The sequence below is a fragment of the Anomalospiza imberbis genome, chromosome 11 (genome assembly GCF_031753505.1).
Source record: "Anomalospiza imberbis isolate Cuckoo-Finch-1a 21T00152 chromosome 11, ASM3175350v1, whole genome shotgun sequence".
NCBI lineage: Eukaryota > Metazoa > Chordata > Aves > Passeriformes > Viduidae > Anomalospiza > Anomalospiza imberbis.
Window position 1 is genome coordinate 1,000,070 of NC_089691.1, and position 18,489 is coordinate 1,018,558.

General features: G+C 44.9%; 1 protein-coding gene across 4 annotated transcripts in view; it reads right to left on the reverse strand.

The window, feature by feature from the left end:
• FBLN2 (fibulin 2) overlaps positions 1-18,489 on the reverse strand; it is a 93,767-nt gene that overhangs the window by 23,988 nt on the left and 51,290 nt on the right. For all 4 annotated transcript variants that reach the window (XM_068201454.1, XM_068201455.1, XM_068201456.1 and 1 more), the window contains exons 3-6: positions 7,460-7,571; positions 5,756-5,885; positions 1,307-1,493; positions 291-497 (exon numbers count right to left, since the gene is read on the reverse strand). In XM_068201454.1, the coding sequence (XP_068057555.1) occupies positions 291-497; positions 1,307-1,493; positions 5,756-5,885; positions 7,460-7,571 (636 nt within the window). The remainder of the gene's footprint in view (positions 1-290; positions 498-1,306; positions 1,494-5,755; positions 5,886-7,459; positions 7,572-18,489) is intronic.

Below are 18,489 nucleotides of genomic sequence, written 5' to 3' on the forward strand. Positions count from 1 at the left end.
AAGAGCAGGTATTTCTTTAAAAATCTTTACAAATCCCCTTCTGAAAAGTGTAAACACTCTTGATTTGAACATATGAAACACCACCCTTATCCCATACCACCAAACACAAAAATAAGGCATAACCGAGTGTCCTAAATTACCATTTTTCTTTACATTTTACAATTTCTACAGAACATGTCCATGCATCAACACCCATTAAAAAACCTCAGAGAAACTGCAGAGAAACTCAAGAAAAGGTTGGTTGATGAGTGAAGGTATAAAGATACTGCCCTTCATGTCCCTCTTCTCACCTGGAGAGCAGCTGGTGCCATCCTCCTGCAGGGTGAACTCTGGGAAACACGAGCACTTGTAGGAGCCCACAGTGTTGATGCACAGGTGCTGGCAGAGCTCCCCCCCGTAGAGCAGACACTCATCCAGGTCATCTCCAGGCAGGTTATTGGACAGCTCAGCCTCACTGCTGATGGACAACGCTTCGTGGTGATCTTCCCTCTCTGAAACTACAGCAGAACATCTCTGACAGCTGTTCTGGCCTTGGGACTGGACAGAACAGGATGGGTGGGCACAAAAATGCCAGGAGAAGTCAGATCTACCTGAAAGAGTTACTGCAAGGATAAGAACAAATGAACCCATCCTGGAGATGGGTTGTGCTGGAGGGCCACCTCCTCCTTCCCTAGGGCTGCAGGGACAGATATTTTACAGAGACACTGAGACACAGTCACAAAGGAGGTCACAAGCTCACCTTTCCCATCACTGCCAACCCCATTCCCACTGACACCAGAGCGAAGGTACTATGCTGACCCCCAGCTGAAATTGACCCCACACTGAATTTCAAATTTCAGAAGTTATCCAGTTGTTCTGGAAACTTTCCAGCATCACAATTTGTTGGCTTCTCCTCTGTGAGCATTAGCAGCAGCCTGGGAGCCACTGAGCCGTGACATGGCTGTCCTTCTTCCGGCCTTTAAACACCAGCCAAAGCTGGAACACCACCTGCTTCCATTCCTGACCAAATCTGACAAAGCTTTCTGTGACATTAAAATTAATCCTTAGGTGAGTTTCTCAGTCAGCTGTTCCTGAACACACAGCGCCAAAGCTCCTTGCTCAGTGAGGTCTCAGGTACACCTAGGGATGAGAAACATCCACACATTCCTTGCTTTCTCCAACCTGCTTTAGGAACAAGGCAATCTGTGCTAGGTCTGAAAGGAAAGCAGCTGTGCCCCTGATGCCCTGCTCCCTCCAGCACCTCGCTGAAGGCCCGTGTGAGGCAGAGCCCTTGTCTGCAGGGTCTCAGCGACACAAGGACACTCACCCTTCTCGGGGGTCACCGTTGGCACGGGCTCCGGATGCCGTTTGATCTCGGGATGGACGAAGTGATCCCCCCCTTCACAGCAGGACAGCATCACGTGGCTGCAGGGGTAACCCAGGTTGATGTTGGACTCGCAGGTTTTCCCCTCGCTCCTCAGGCGCAGGCCCAGGCTGCAGCAGTCACAGCATTGCTGCAAGACAGGGAACGTCAGCAATGAGCATTTGGAAAGTTAGCCACAAGCATTTGGAAGCACTGAGCAAACTGCCAGGGCAGTGGTGGAGTCCCCACCCCTGGAAGTGTTCAAAAAATGTGTGGGTGTGACACTTGAGGACACGGTTTAGTGGTGAACAGGGCAGTGGTACTGGGTTTACTGTTCCACTTGATGGCCTTAGGGGTCTTTTTCCACCTTCTGTGATTTATTCTATACAGAATAGAACAATTCTATTCTGTGATTTAACACAACTTCAGGGATGAGCCCACACACACCTGGAACTGATCTGCACTTTCCTAAGCAGTGGAACATCTGGAAAAACATTTGGAGTGTGGACAGTTGTAAATATCAAAGCTTTACTTGTGCTTGTTTTTGCCATTCTGCACTAACAGGTCAACTGCAGCCACAACAAATACAAAGTCTGGCTGCGCCAGTGATTTCAGCAGCTCCACGTGCCAGGAAGGAGTGGCGCTGCACGCCAGCTCCCCCCAGCTCTCGCTCATAGGCCTTGCTTGTGCGTAGGATGAACAGAAATTATAAACAAAATACCACAGATCTGCACCTCTTTGCATTAGAGCTCAAGCCGTGGCCAGTTTGAAGCCGTGCGACAGGAACTGGAAATCACCACCGCACACGTGAGGGTCAGCAGCATCCCAGCCCTGTCAGGTGCCAGTAAAGACTCTCCTCTCTGCACTACAGCCCTGCAAACCTGCTCTGACCTTTAATTACCTGGCTGTGCTGGACAGCATCCTGCTGGGACTGGCTGGAAGGAGGCCAGGGTGTCTTTGATGAGTTCTTTGCCTCTTTTTTCCTTCCTCAGAGTATCTAAACAGCAGCTTCTCTGACATCTTCATCTCCCACCTCTTGCAGTTTGCTCTGCTGCAGGTGGCAGGCAAAAACTGTGTGCTGCTTTACTCATTCCCAGACAAATCTACTGCACAGTCAGGCCACAAAAGGGCATCAGATAAATGATACCAAACTCAGAAAGTCCATGCTGTGGATGCACAGTGGATACCTAACCAAGCAGGGAGGCTGAGGAGCTGAGTCTGCTGCAGACACCACAGGGGTCACACCTGAGCTGGAGATGCCTTTGTGGATTTGAATTTAGGTGTCCTCTCATCCCTAATTTATTTATTTGTTTGTTCGTTTATTTTAGCTATAAATAACATATTTCACTGCCAGAAAAGCAGAGTCTCTTTCCCTCTGCAACTGCTTTGATAGTCACCCACTCACTGGAGTTTGCAGCCACACTGGAACAGCCTCTCTGAACCCAGGGAGGAGACTCCAGCCTGTTCAAACATTCACCCTGTGAAAAGGGGTCAGACACAGGAAATGAAGGGTAGGATTCGAGCTGGCAGCAGGAGCTCCAGGGACAGAGCAGTTCCCAGGAGGGAGATCCCTGAGCTGGGCGGGCCACTAAGAGAGGCAGTGTTGAAAGGAGCATGGAAATGGGCAGGGATCACTTTTCATCATTAGAAACCCTAGGTGGGCATTCCCATCAATCCAGAGCCTGTCTCCTGCAGGGACATGCATCCACTGCCAGCTCAGTGCTCAGAAACTCTTCTGCTGAGCCCCTTTTTTCAGGACAGCACCGGGGTTTTGTGAGCACTTCACACCCAGTGCACAGCCTGGCATGTTCAGCCAGCACTCATGGCTGCAGCTCACATTTTATGGCCCTGCTTCCTAATCAGAGAAATCCCCAAACACCATAAACAGCAGACATTACTCACATCTGCAAATATGCACAGCCATAAGGAGCTCCCTTCATATGCGCAAATAGATTTGTGAAAAATTTACACCATGGGCCTTGAAGAGGTTTAATTATTTGCACACTAAATAGGCTAAATTATCTTTTCAAAAGAATATTAAAAAAAAAAAAAAAAAAAAAACAAAACCCTAGCAATGATGAATTGCAGCCATGCTAGAAAATGAAAAATTTCTCTTGCCATCCTCCCCAAATTCAAATTTTATGAAAAAAAAAATCTGGTTTCTGCCTTTTCTTTCTTTTTTTTTTTTTAGCTCAGTTTTTTCACCTTCAATATGCAAATTAGAAGTTCAAAATAATACAAGTGTTTACTGAAGTACTGTAAAATATGCAATATTTGCCTTGAAGACCCTGGCTTCTTTCAGTCATAGTTTGATTCACAATTTATCCCATGTGCAGGCATGACAGAGAGTATTAAATCAGTCATGCATCTTTGGCCTCACATATTTTCCAGGTGAACAGAACTGTCTCATTTTCCAGTGGAAAAAACTTGTTCGCTGGAAAATTCCTTCTAAAATGCAAAAATTTGAATGACTCGACCTTCTGTTAGCTGCTTTTTGAATTTCCTAGGAATTCTACAACTGATTTAATAGCAAATATGGCTATTTTTACCTTGCAATTGAGAAACCCACCTTGAGGACCATTCTTTGGTTCACAGCTTTCTGCATTTGCCTCAAAACTATCTTAGCTGGAGTTCTGTATAATTGGATTTACCATGGTGGAGTCTCCATCCACTAGGAAAAATCCCTAAGCCTGTGCTTTTTGCGTCAAGAGTAAATAACAATTAAAGCATCTGAAGATGAGGCTGATTTAGCCCAGGCTGAACTCCTGGATCTGAAAAACCAGCACTGCCACATTCACCTTGAAGCAAGAGGTGAAAACATCCAAAATGCATGAAGACCTACAAGTGTTTGTAACCTAGAGATAAAACCCTGGCTTTTGGCAAGACAGTGTAAATATCTGGCTGGGTTTTGAGGCAATTAATGAATCTTTCCACATTCAAGACAAACTTTTTTGATTTATGCCACAGCATTTACTAGGAGCAGACAGATCAGTGGAAACACCACTATGGACTGTCAGCATCTTCTGCCAGATCCCCTCTGAAACAGTGTTTAACCATAATAAATTTAGAAAACCTTTCTTGTAAAACAAAGCATTAGAAAGCAGTACAAAGAAGGATTATTTTGTATTACAGCAGTACATACTGTAATGCTAAAGTAATATGAAGTCTCAACAGTCTCAATATTTACTGATTTTTTTCAAGCAGTAGCTGCAATGACTTAAGAGCTAAACAAGCTAAATAGGTGAGCAAAGCTGTTCAGTAATTTTACTGTCTCAGATGGTTTATCTTAAAGGAAAAATCCTATTGGAACTGGCATGAGGAGCCATTCCACGAGAGTATTTTGTCACTGGTTTCAGCTCAGCCAGGAATGATGGAGTTCTCCTTCCCCACCTCTGCCTGAGGAATGGCATGTGTAATCAGGCTGACTCCTCAGCCTGGCTCTGCCTGGCATGCAAACAACCCCTGCTGAAAACCTAAGAATAACAATTCTGTCACATTTCAGACATATTAATGTCTTCTCCCAAATGCACGAATTCTCCTTTTACTCTAATGACAGACTTCAGACCCAAATTAGCAATGGTTCTGACGATGACAAATCAACACAGCTAATTAACCCTTAAACCCTGCAATGGATGCCCACATTCCCTGCTTTTTCAGTGAACAATTATCTGTGAGACTCTGCGATGTAAAAGAACAGATAGAACTAATCAGGTTCCTGCTGAGCCCACGGAAGCTGCACTTAAGCTGAGCTATAGCTATGTAAATTATCATCAGAGGGAAATGAATTCTGAAAGGCACTGTTCTGGTGAAAACAGGACAAGCAAGCTGCTGAATCCTCAAACTGGTTTAAATTGGTTTGGCTCCACTGGTTCTCATAAAGTAAATCTCATTTATCTAAGCAGAGGCTGTGGCTCAGGATTTGTGATTTGTGCTGTCCATTAATGGTTTGCCTTTATTTATGAACAAAAGGTTCCATCATCATCAAAATGCTTGTTCCTCTAGTCCAGTATTGTGCAGAACTGGGAAAGGGGGCAACAATTCAACACTGGAGCCAAGCAAAGCACCCAGTAATGGGTTTTGCATTATATCTTCAATTAAGTTCTGCCCCATTATTTTCTACATTCTTCTACACTATAGATATAAAAACTAAAATGGACTTTTCAGCTACTTCCAAAACCAGGAAGCAGAAGCAATACAGCCAGTTAGGTCTCCAAAATGGAGATGGAAATTAATGCAAAACAACGTTACTCCAAGTTTTAAAAGAGGCTGCAAACTGAAATGCAAACGGCACCATTTCACTGCCACATTCCTCCAAGTTCATCTTTTCCATAGCCCACAGGAATGCAGGAACAGATGCCTGCTGAAGGCAGGCAGGAGGACACCTTACACACCTCCAGAAGCACCGAAGCTCACCTTGTAGGACGAGCCCGCGCAGGGGTCGCTGTCCTCGGGGCCACACGTGTCCCCCTCCTTGGCGGCGACCATCCCGGCCAGGCAGCTGTTCTCCCTCACCGTGGACACGCAGCACTGCTTCTGGGCAATCCTGCAAGGGCCAGGCCACCACTGTCACACACCCCACAGGCACGGCTCCCTGACGCTCCCTGGGAATGGCCCAGCGCCACCTCCACTACTCCACTGGTAACACCTAAACATGTGCAGAAAACTATCCTGGCAGAACAGGAAGTAATTTTTTTAATGAATATCTACTTTGTATCTATCCCCTGGATCCCTGGAAGCATCCAAGGCCAAGCTGGACGGGGCTTGGAGCAGCTTGGGATAGTAGAAGGTGTTCCTGCCCATGGCAGAGGGTGGAATGAGATGAGCTTTCAGGTCCTTCCAGCCCAAACCACACTGGGATTTTACAATCTTTAGGTAGTGAGTTGAGCTGGAGCAGACTCTTGGGAGCTGCAAGAATTGCAGGGTTCCAGCACAGGCAGTGCCCTGGGGCTGGAGAGGGGCAGGGTCACCAGCTCCCACTCACTGGCACAGCTCCCAGTGGCAGCAGCAAGATTTCGTCCTTGCTTTCCAGGCTCTGAGGCCACATACTTGAATACTTCTTTACATAAACTGTTTTCTTTAGACATAATATTCATAGGCAGGCTTAAATGTTTAAAACAGGGACACAACTGAAATTTTACAAGTAAAACAATTGAACCCCTGATCTCTTACTCCCTTTCAATCCCAGTAGGTTCACAGGGACTGAAACATTTAGTATCTGGCTTTTCCATCTACAACGAGCCTCAGATGTGCAGGTGCAACTTATTAATGTACTGGATTTGCACCTACTTGGGCCAAGGTTGGAATTTTTCATCTGTGTTTACTTCACAGACAGTTGGTATGTGTCAGTCATGTCAGCCAGATCCCAGCGGGGAGGATTTCAATCTCCCAGTAACTTCAGAAAGGTGCAATGATACTCAATTTTATAAAAGGGATTATGCCAAAATTTTTCAATGCTCTAAATGATGGGATCAGTCTTCGAGAATGTGAGTCCGGAGTGATTTTGTCTCCATCCCTCCCCAAGGGCCGCTCCAGGCTTGTGGGCAGGGAATGGGATGAACTGCAGCTCGTGGGGTGCTGATCCAGGCTAGCCTGCACTCATCCCTGTCCTACTGCTGTGCAGAGGGAACCTGGCTCTCGCTCAGACCAGGTGCTGCTGACATCAGTAGCAGGATCAGGGCTTGGTGCCCCCTCCAGCAGAAACAGGGGCCACTCACAGAGCAATAAACACATCCCTTAATGACACTGATAATTACTGCACTCGGCATTTGCCAAGCTCTGCCCTCCCATTTAACTGCAACTCCACAGATGGGCAGAAAACGAGACACAGAAATCTGTGCTCTGCTCATGGGAGAGACAAAAAGAAACCTTAAAAAGGTTTTGTTCGATTTTGTTTCGATTTTGGGCAAAAACAAAACAAAAACCTTTTGTTTCGATTTTGGGCAAATGGAGGGGGAAATCCTGGCTTCTAGTTAGCCATGAGTATTGCCAGTCTACAAATAATTCAGACCATGAATGACACAGTTTCCAGTCTCCTGGACATCCCACGAAGTACACTTGATTTCTCCTCGAGGGCTACTCTTTATGCTAACCAAAAATGTTCCGTTTTACCTTACGTACCTGCAAATATCACCATCCATGCCACTTACAGGGATTTCTGTGCACTCCCCGTTGTCTATAGCCCACTGCTGGCCAGCTCCACAGCAGCTCTCAATCAACTCCTTCGTGGAACCTGTATGAAGCATACACAGAGAATTTTTTAGATTCTTTTGTATGGAATGGATTTGGTTTAACTCTGCTTCTTAATTGAGAAGATTTTTAAAATAACGATAGTTCAGGGTGAGGTTTTTCCCTTTCTTTCCACATTTTTGGTTATAAGGAAAACAAAGAAAGAGACAACTGATACCTGAAACATGTTGACATAACCAATCACCTGGTGATGTCTTTCAAGGGGAACAGCAAAAGGAAATTAAGAGTTTTAAATGCTATAAATTACATAAATGGTTTGAAAAACATTCCATATTTGACAACTCTGAGCAAAATACTTGAAAAATCATGCTTGGCCACTTGATGCAAGTCGAGTTAGTCATTATGCTGCTGCAGTGCCCTCACTACACAGGCTGGGTTAGCATAGAATGCCCCAGCCTTGCATGGTTCAGATGGCTTAAAAATACGATGAAAAGGAGCCGTAACTCTGACTGTGAAACAGTGGCACTAAGATGTAGTAAGAGAGGTGGACATGGAGAATGCTGCTCTAGCTCCCACATTTTATTTTGCAGATTTGTACCAAAGATGTAAATGTGCAGGTTGCAGTCAAATAGGATTTTGCTGGATCCTCTACACCTACTGCACAGAGTTGGGGAACTTTGTTCTCTTCAAGTCTTCCGGGAGGAACTGCCCAAACCAGACCCACAGCTGCAGGGGGTTATGATCATTTGTGTCCTCCAACCCTGCCCAGCTCCTGCTTACACACCAGGGCAGTGACACCACAGTAATCTGCACATGGCCCCCAGGCTATGCAATGCTTTCTTTTTATACACCACATTAACAATCTCAACATATCCTTGAGTCCTGAGAACTGTATTAGGTGTAAGAGTTGCTCTGTGACATTGGAGGGTTGATCTATGCAGTTAAACTGGCAGGAAATATATCCAGTACCAGATAATTACAACACATTGCTATAAAACAGTGAAATTTTAACATAGTTCTAATTCACTCCCTCGGTGGAAACTCCATTCATTTTACCAATTGCTGAAATACATTTGTTGCTCTTGCTGGAACATGAGAACAGAGCAGAATTTAACTATCTATATTGCAGTAATCTACATGATTTATAATTCAACTAAAAGCGAGTTACTCATTCCTCACTGAAGATTCAATATCAGATTGCTCTACTGAAGTGCCATACTATTAAACAGTCATATTTGCAAAATATATTGCCTTTTGTTGTGATCTTATGAATAATTAAACCCAGAATGAAGTTATCATAAAATAAACAAACTACTGCATTTTATCTTCATCAGGAATTTAAAGGAACCTGGAATAACTCATAATAGGACTCACAGACATTAGCACGGATTTATGATATTTTAATTCTCCATTAGGAAGAACAAATATATACAACTAAATACATGCACTGGACTGGGGATCACAGAGCTTCTGTGGTGGATAGAGATTTTCAGCTCTGTGTGTAACAGACTTTGAAATACAAAAACATTCAAACAGAGCTTTGTTTATTTGGGACTTCCATGATATTAGCAGATTTAGGAGCAATCTGCTCATGGAAAACAAAGTAATTTTGTTCGAGAACTCTATAATCCTGGGGTTTTTTTAATATAATGTGTGAATCTTTGATAAAGTAACTTCATAACCCACCTGCTAATAGATAATTTGCTATCTATAGGTATCTTCACTAAGGAAAAGTAATTTATGTCAGGCTGCACTAGAAAACAGCAGCAGTTTCTCCACTTGTTTGCAATTCAGAAATTCACCTCCTGCAATTATCACTCTGCATCAGTATGAAGATATGAACTACAGAACATTTTTGCCTTATCTCAAAAATTGGTGTATTGTCTTTTAAAGACACTTAGAAGTTAATTCAAATATTTTGAAAAACACTTTTCCCTCAGACAATTTTAACTCTTCCCTGCCTGTGCTTTAAAGTTTTCTCAGTGCCTGATCCAACCCTGAGCAGCAGCTGGATGGCCTCAAGCTGACCCAGGGACAAATCCAGGTTTTCCATGGTCACATGATGTCCACACAGCTTTTGCATGCTAAGAATTTCAGCTTTCAGCTACAAAAAATGCTATGGGTGGGTGTTGAGCTACAAAGTTTAGTTGAAACTCAAACTGAGAAAAGCACACAGTTAAAGGCTACTAAATTATTTCCTCCCACTGTCACAGTGAACCATAAGTTTGTTAGAGCAGCAACGGAGACAAAGTGGATTTTCACAAACTTTCCTCCCCTTTTTTCCTCCCAGTGTTCACAAATTATATTTCCAGAGTGATAAATCATCAGCCAGCTCTAGAAGGTCAAGAAGGGATAGAGTATCTCAGTTTCTTGCTAGAGCTTTGTCGATACTGAAGTTTCCCTGATTTCAGCTTCACCTGAGTTTCCGATCAGACCATTTCACACCTCCAATTTGTTTCCTCCCATTCTCACTTCGGGTCTGAAGCTCTTCAGAGCATTTGCATCGACTGAATAATTCTTGTTATGCAAATGCCCGTTCTTGGAGCCAGCACTCCTGACTGAGCTGTCAGCAGCTTTATCCATCATTCCATTCCAAGTGGTTCTTTTGTCTCAGCAGAAAGACAAACCTTAAGACATCAGCACTTCCTCACTGAGCCTGGCAAAACCCTGGCACAGGGTGCCCAGAGCAGCTGTGGCTGCTCCTGGATCCCTGGCAGTGTCCAAGGCCAGGCTGGACAGGGCTTGGAGCAGCCTGGGACAGTGGAAGGTGCCCAGGGAAGGGGTGGCATTGGATGGGCTTTAAATCCCCTTGCACGCAAACTGTTCTGTGAGTCTATGACTCCTCACTCGATGGGAGCAGCAAGGACTGACCCATCACACCAACCAACCCACCCAAGCCTCCCAGGCACGAGTGGACAATTATTTCCCTTTCCACTAAAATTACTCCAAGAGTCATGACATTAAGGAGTCTCAGATAGCAACTTCAACTACAGAGAGACCCAAGTAAGGCAGACACAGTGCAGGGGCCTTGACAGAATCACTGGACTTCAGGTAGAGGTGAAGTTCAAAACTGGTATTAACACCAAAACCAATTACCTGTAAGCCAGGGAAAGCCAGAGTGCTGCATGAATCACTAGGAGGATCAGGGTGTCAGGCAGGGCACTGCCAGCCCCAGGCATCTCTTCACTGCTGGCTTTAATTCCAGCTGTTAATTGCTGGATCAGCACTCACATGTGAGAGAGGCACTCCCAAAACTGAGCTGAGTTCTTGCTGTTATGTTGGAACTTCCTATTCCATTCCTACACCTGAAGAAAGCAGTTTATCTTCCCCATTCCCCAAACCCATAGTATTTACACTTGCACCCAGCACATACACTTAATAAGAACTGTTTGCTTACACTGGAGAAAAATAAGTTGTACCTCATTATCAAATACCTGCCTGACAACATAAAACAATGTATTACAAAAAGTAATGACAAAAACCTCACAGAAGAACTTGGGGGAGTTCTTAAAATACTGATAAATAACTGTTTCCAGTGGGTCTTTTTTTCTGCTCCAATCTCTTCACCATTTAAACCTCTAATAAATAAATAACAAAGTACTGTAGCTTTACTCCTTAACAGGCTTCATTTCCTATCTTATCAACAGCCTGAGAGGCTTTATTAAACTCCCTCCTCGAATCTCACAATCTAGGTGGGCACTGTTCTCAACCTGGTTTATCAGGGATGGCTGGGAAGACGTTTTAATGAGAAAGGTAAAGAGAAGAAGAACATTTATCTTGGCAAAGACAGGGGAGGGGAGAATGACAGCACAGCCCCAAAGCCAGCTGCTTTCACTCCAAACTGAGCTATCACTTACGTCATTGGGGCTGGTTAAGCTCTCCCAGGACCTGTTCCCAGATAAATGAGCAGAGGGTTTTACTCTGTGCAGGTTCCTGCAGGCTCCTCCAAGTGCCTCAGTGTTCAGGATGTGTCTGACTCTAAATCTCCCTGAAATGAGGGCAGTGCTGGAGTGTTTCCATGACCAAACTGCAGTTAGCTCACTGCTCAAGATGGGACATTAACCCATGTGCTCTCCTCAGTCTTTGAGGCTTCTCTTCTTGGAAATGATGGAAAAGCAGATTGCAGGAGAAATACAAGTTGAGCTGAGCATTCAGCACACACCTCATGGATTCAGTTCAGTGCCTAATCCTTTTCCACCACCCTCTTCAATTCCTGCCTACCAGGCCATCACCACAGCAGTGTAAGGGAGGTCCATCACACTTAGAGCAACTTGCCTTCATTTTAAATCTCATGCAGCAAAGTGTTTTTCTGTGCTCTCCTCCATCTTCTGAAGGCACCCATGTCTCTTTGGGAATCTATCCCACCACTCATCCAGGACAAGTTCCTGTTATATTGCCTTCACTCCGTGGGAAGCATCTGCTTTCTATTTCAACCTGAAAACACTCTGTTTCCTACATTATTCTTTTTTCATAAATTCCTTATGCTGGCTTGCTTGGCAAAACATAGAGAGCTGTGTCTGCCCCAAGGCACAATGAAAAACTGGATAACCCGAGCTGAACGTTCATTTTACTGTGCACCATACAGTGGAGCCATACATCAACATAGCCTCAGCCTGGCTTGTTTGGCAGATTTTGTTCAAAGTGTGAATGAATAGCAATCTTATACTCCCTCTGGCTTTAGTTTTGGATAATACTTGTAAGTCAAAACTTGTATTACCTGTGGCAGAGGCCAGATAATTTAGATGATGTTTGGTTTTTAAGGTTTCCATGACAGCATCCTTTATTAGATCCAGGTTGAAAGTGGGGGGGAGGAGGGGGGAGGAAACAACTAAATAAATTCTTTAACCCTTTTCACCAGCTACAAACCCAAGCAATTCCTCTTCCTGCCATTTCAAAATGTGTCTCATTTTGCTGTATCCTTCTGCCGTGGAGTTTGAAGCAGAACAGTTCATGCACAATCATCCTTCCACCAGTTACAATAATAACTCAGAGCAGTCAGAATGTTTCTTGCCCTTCAGCCCAGTCTTGGCTGTATTTTCCCCCTCAACCCTCCTTCCCCAGATATTGCACAGAGTATATTTATGCTGGCTATTAACTTTCAAAATAGCTGAGGCTTTGGAAAGCCTGGTTCCGATTATCCTTGTAATTCCTGTCTGAAGAATTTTATCTTGGGGAGAGCAAGCTCTTTGCATGATCTGTTTTGTGCCTAGGTAGGCTCCTTTCTTCAAAGCATTTCCACCAGCCCCGTTTAATTTTAAAGTTAAAATTCAGAGGAACAGTGTTTATCAGGGAATGTAGTCAGGGACTGCCTGTCAGAGCACTTGGGAAAATTAGGCAGGATCACCAAATCTACTGCAACTCAAACACTGAGTGAGCCAAGCACTTCCAGGATGTTCTTAGCCAATTACAAACTGAGCTGAGGTTGTATTGGTAACTAAATTACAAAACCAATACTCCTTCTTCTTAAAAAATATAAAGGCAAACAAACATAAAGAAGCAAATAGATGTGTGTGTAAGGCCTTCATTTAGCTTATATGCTCCCCTTACATCTGAGTGTTTATCTACAGAAAAAAAAAGCATTAATTTCACCATTACTCTTTCACACCCACACACTGCAGTGTTAGGGACAGCCATCCATTAAGACACGTTTCTGCTTTAAATTTTAAAAGTTTAGCAGTGAAAAAGGTCTTTGTTTTGGACTGGGAGTGTTGATCAAGGACAAGCCAAGTTACTGTGCCATTTTAGAGCCCAACTGCCTAAAACCACTACACACACTTTAATCATGCAATCCACATAAATAATAGTATTCATTCTCACATCAAGCACATGGAAATTGTACTTTTGTTTAAAGCCTGAAGGAGGATTGTACATTTATATCTGAACCACATCTGATTTGCTGGGGTACAGACTGCACTGTGTACACCCTGGCAGGGCTAACGTGGGATAGGGAACTGCTCATGGATGCTCTATGAAGCCAACCCCAAAGGACAAACATCCTTCAGGCTGCGGTTGTGAGCTGTTCTGAGTTTTGTAACTCTGGCAACTGAAAATAAAATCCCCAGCACCTGCCCAGTGCTCAGTCTGCTTCCACCAGTTCAACACATGCAGCACAAGGTAAAAACACACAGCCTCAGCTGCCCTCCAGGAGAAGCCACTCAGAAATTGTTCACAGAGAAACTCTCAAATCAGTTCGGGGTGGGGAGGGGAGGGGAAAACCAAGATTTTCATTTTCCTCATGACCGATTCACCCGAAGTAGAAAAACTGTAAAATTCATCAGAGGAGTGAACTGAGTGTTCATCTCCGTTCAGAACATGACTCAAAACACGGGGCAGATTCACCTCCTGACTCAGCTCAGCTGCTGGTGTCAGCTTGTTTGCTCTGCCACATTGCTCAGCACAGCTTTCAACCACAGCACGAGCCTGCACACCTGGAGAAGGTAGGAACAGCGAGGAAACACGACAGCAGCAGTCAGGGGCCTGAACAGCCCCAGGAGTGCTCCTGACCAAGTATGTGCCCTCCAGCTCTGTTTGGCTGAGGACTGTTGACAAAAGCATTCTGAACAGCAGAGGAAGGAAACCTCAGAGTTTCATTGAGTTTCTAATTAGTGAGCAGGGATGCTTAAACTGAACAGAAGAGTTGTTGTAAAGCTCTATCTCCTTATTTGGGAACCCTCCAGGATTACTTGCTAGTCCTTGTCAGGTTTATAATCATAAATTACATTGTTCTTTTATTTTATGATTATGTTCTGAAGAGATCTCTCATTTCCTCAGGCTTTCCTTTATGAAGTTTTGTAATCAGGGTTTGGGCAAGAATTTCAGCAGTATTGATTGTGGCCAAGGGCATTTCCTGGATTAATGACAGGCTGGAAGAGCTGATGGCTCCCAGTTCTGCCTTGATCCAGTAAACCCAAGGAGTTTTAAACTCTCCAGGATGCACCCAGTGCCAGAGTACTTATTGTGAAGGAATTTCAGTGGGACACTTAAGTCAACAGCAAGGAAACAAACCTCCTTTTATCCCTTATAGAAGTAGGAGGAAATACTAATTTGAATGGGCTGATAATGATGTTTAGATTGTTCCAGGGGAATTTAGCAGCCCTAGCAGGAAGCACAGCAGGAAATCTCTCCTTTGCCATGCAGCATGCCTCAGAACCACAGATGTTTGGAAACAAGGGGGTTTAGTTCCCTGAGAAAGTAATGGTTTGGGGTAGAAATTAGGCAAATGGAGTTTTTAACTTCTAAATGAAGCACCTCGTTTGATGCTGTTACTGTGGTTTCACACAGCAGGTATTGGGTGAATAATTTTGCTCATTCCCACTTCAGACTTTACCTCCAGCTCAGACTGTCCAGGGTGCAGCTCAGTGTAACCCCACAACACACCAAGAGAAACACATTCGCATGAACAATTCAATTCCCTAAGTCCTTCCTCCCTGTCAAAAATCTACACCACTCAGATCTCACACAAAATTCCTACTATTTGTTTCAATTCTATGTTCCTAATTAGCAAGTCACTCACGTATGTGTTCATTAGGATAAATGACACTCCTGTAATACCTGCCAGCACTGCTACTGAAGTCACCTTCAAACAAGGCAACACTTGAAAATAATTGTAAACTATGGCAGAAGTGGCTGTTTTCACATAAATCTGGGCTTTGACCCCATGCCCATGGAAGCCTACAGGCACTGCCTGCTCCTTTACTAAAAATTCAAGCACAAAGCCCTTGAATGCAGAATCACAGAATCTGTAAGGTTTCTGTAGAAAAGACCTGAGATCAAGTCCAACCATCAGGCCAGCACCACCACCACTAAACCATGTCCCACGTGCTGCATCCACACCTGTTTTGGAACACTTCCAGGGATGGGGACTCCACTGCTGCCCTGGGCAGCCTTTTCCAAAGCTTGACAACCCTCTCCATCAAGAACTTTTTCCCTAATTCCAATCCAAACCACCCTGGCACAGCTTGAGGCCATTTCCCCTTGTCTTGTCCCTTGTTCTCTGGGAGCAGAGCCCAACCCCTCCTGTCAGGGAACTGTGGAGAAACAGAAGGTTCTTCCCGAGCCTTCTTTTCTTCAGGCTGAGCAAGTCCAGTTCAGCCTGGGGTTCTTTATATACAGAGTAAATATAAACATATTAATTCTTAGGCCAGTCCTTAGCCCAGCAGCACTGATGGAGCTCAGGCACGTGCTGAAGGCCACTGCTGACCCCAGTCCTGCTGAGGCACAGCAAGAACGGGTGGGGACACTGATTCCTGCAGGGAACAGCCAACAAGCAACAGCTGCATGCACAAAGTATGAAACAATCAGGAGGATGCTGTGGACAGATCAGCATTTCAGCCTGAATCTGTCTCTACAATAACTCTTTGAGCTGCAGGGACAGTCCCAGTCCCTCTCCCTCTCCTGTGTACCCACCACTGCAGCGAGCACAATAATGGCTGCAAGGACAGAGCTGGCATCGGGCTCTGTTCAGATTCTTCCAGCTGCTCCTGAGCAGCCAGAGACAGACAAATGTGCTCTAGGGCAGGTTCCACACCCCACATGCACAACCTAAAACAGGCACAAGCTAAACCCCAGCAGCAGCTCCATCTCCTGCAGTGCACTCTGGCTCACACTTCCTACTTGGACAACACAGGCTGCAGCCACTTGTAAAGGAATTTACATTCCAAATCACATTCCAGTTTGGAATCAGAGATGAAGAGAGAGAAAAGGCACTGACTTGTGAAAAGCTCCAACTATGTGATTTAAATGTGTTTTGGAGCATTTGGGATAAGGCAGCAAATTCTAATGAAGGGTGGAGGAGTCTTCATCTCTCCCACAAAGACTCATTACTATTACTTTCTGCAGAAGACACCTAAAACAGAGTAAAGGAAAATATTAAAAGAGGCAGAACTTCACATGCCACTTCAGCAATGCTTTTCCAAAAACCCCAGTCTTCATTACTTGTGTGTAAATAAGTAGAGTGCACTTCTCAGTTTCTCTCTTTTTCAATATTCAACCGCACACCAGGAAAGCAACATCCATTCCCACACAGCACTTGTGCAAATTATAAGTGAATGATCAAAATATGGGGATGGTTGAATTTTGAAGGTTTTTACCCAGGTTTCTAGTTCAGGGTGCTAACAGCTCATGATGAGAGTAAAGCCAAAGTGCTGCCCAGAGGCTGCTGAAAATAAGATCCATATGAGGCCCTTTGTGGTGACGCAGCAATAAGAAAGGAACAAAGTGTCTGGATACTTAAGGCAGACAAGTCTGGACATTGCTGGAAAAAGACAATAACTTGCTGAGTCATCAGCCAGGAGAAGGGATAGGAGTGGTTGGAACAGTGGGCCCTGGGTGCCTGAGACGGTTTAGAGCACCACCAAGTTGTGCACACCCACACAGACAAGCACAAAACTGAGGAAGGCCACAATATTTCACATTTTTCTCAGAATTTAATTCAATAACACAAAATAGGTCTTTCATATTGAAACAGGTCTGTTATAAACTACTCCACAGAAGCAGCATCCTGCATACTATTTGCTCTTTCCAGCAATTGTTACAATTTTGACTTCTTGTTGCCAAAATTATTTTGTTTTTATTTGGGTTCAGCAGTTACACCTTTCTCTGCTGCATCTGCAACCACAAATGGATGTGAAATTGATCTTTAAAAGCAAGATACAACACCAGGGAGCACTGACAAGCAAACCCATAGACCTCAGTAAAGTGCCAGTGGTATCCCCTCATTTTCCTCATCAGATGCAACTTCTTCCTATTCACCTCCCAAAAGTCCTCTTGTCCTGAGAACAGGCTCTGACAAACCCAGCAGCACATCCTGCACATCCCAGATGGGACCCAGGAGGCAGGAAAGGATGCGAGTTCCTCTGGGACGCAGCCTCCTTACCTGGGGCAGGCTCCAGGTCACATTTACACCCACTAAGCCTCATCTCAATGTCCAACCCCTGCGAGGGGAAATCCTCTCTTACCTCAGAAAAACTCAAACCCTTTGAGACTTCAGGGGTGAGACTGCTGCGCTGCAGACGTGAGCTGTGGCACCATGGGCTGTCCCCTGACACCCAGGAGCTGCCACAGCATGTCCCACCCTCCCCTCTCCCATCACCCCTGAACTGCCCAGAGCCCAGTGGGAAGGACTGGGAGCAATGTGTGGGGTGCCACGGGACAGGACAGCGCGTTCTGGGCAGGGGCTGGGCACCAGCCAGACCCCTTCCTGCAAGGAATGCATCTTTCCTCATCAGGGGAGAGGGTCAGCTTTGAACTTGCTGCTTCTCCCAGCCAGCAAACACTGGTGGTGAGCTGTCAGCTGTTTCCCCATCACTGTAAGACATCAGCTTTCACATGGAATAGAGGCACACAGTGGGGAGAGGTGAGGGAGTGCTCCCCTCCGCTGCAGAGCTGGAAATACAGGTCACAATCTGACTTCCCTGCCACTCTGTAAATCTGCAATGAGAAAGAAGAGGGGTGGAGGAAAGGTGAGGTATAAATGGTAATAACTGTGTATCAACACATACCCCTGCAGTGTCTGCAAAACAAAACAAAAGCCTGAAACCCTTCTCACATCAGACAGGCGACTCCTTTTAACAATTTGGAGTAAAATCTCAACATTTTCAATACATTAATGTTCTGGAAGGCCTCTGACCCAACCAGCATAAACTGCAGGTATCTCAGATGCATTTTGATTTGAAGTATTTTCCACTCCTTCCCATAGATAAGACAAAACCTTATGAGGTCTAACTGTCCCTGTGGCTCTGATGTTCAGCACAAGGTCATGGGAGAAGGTTTTTCTGTAATAGCAGCACAGTTAAAGGCTGAAGTTGCCAGGCAGGGGCAGCTCCAGAGCTGTGGGACAAGAGATGGGAGCTGTGCTCCATTCAGCAAGGGTTAGGACCACCAACAGAGTGTATTGGCAAGGCTGCTTTTAGGGAGGAGTTGTTTGTTTATACACTCAAGTAAAATGTGCTGCAACCACATTA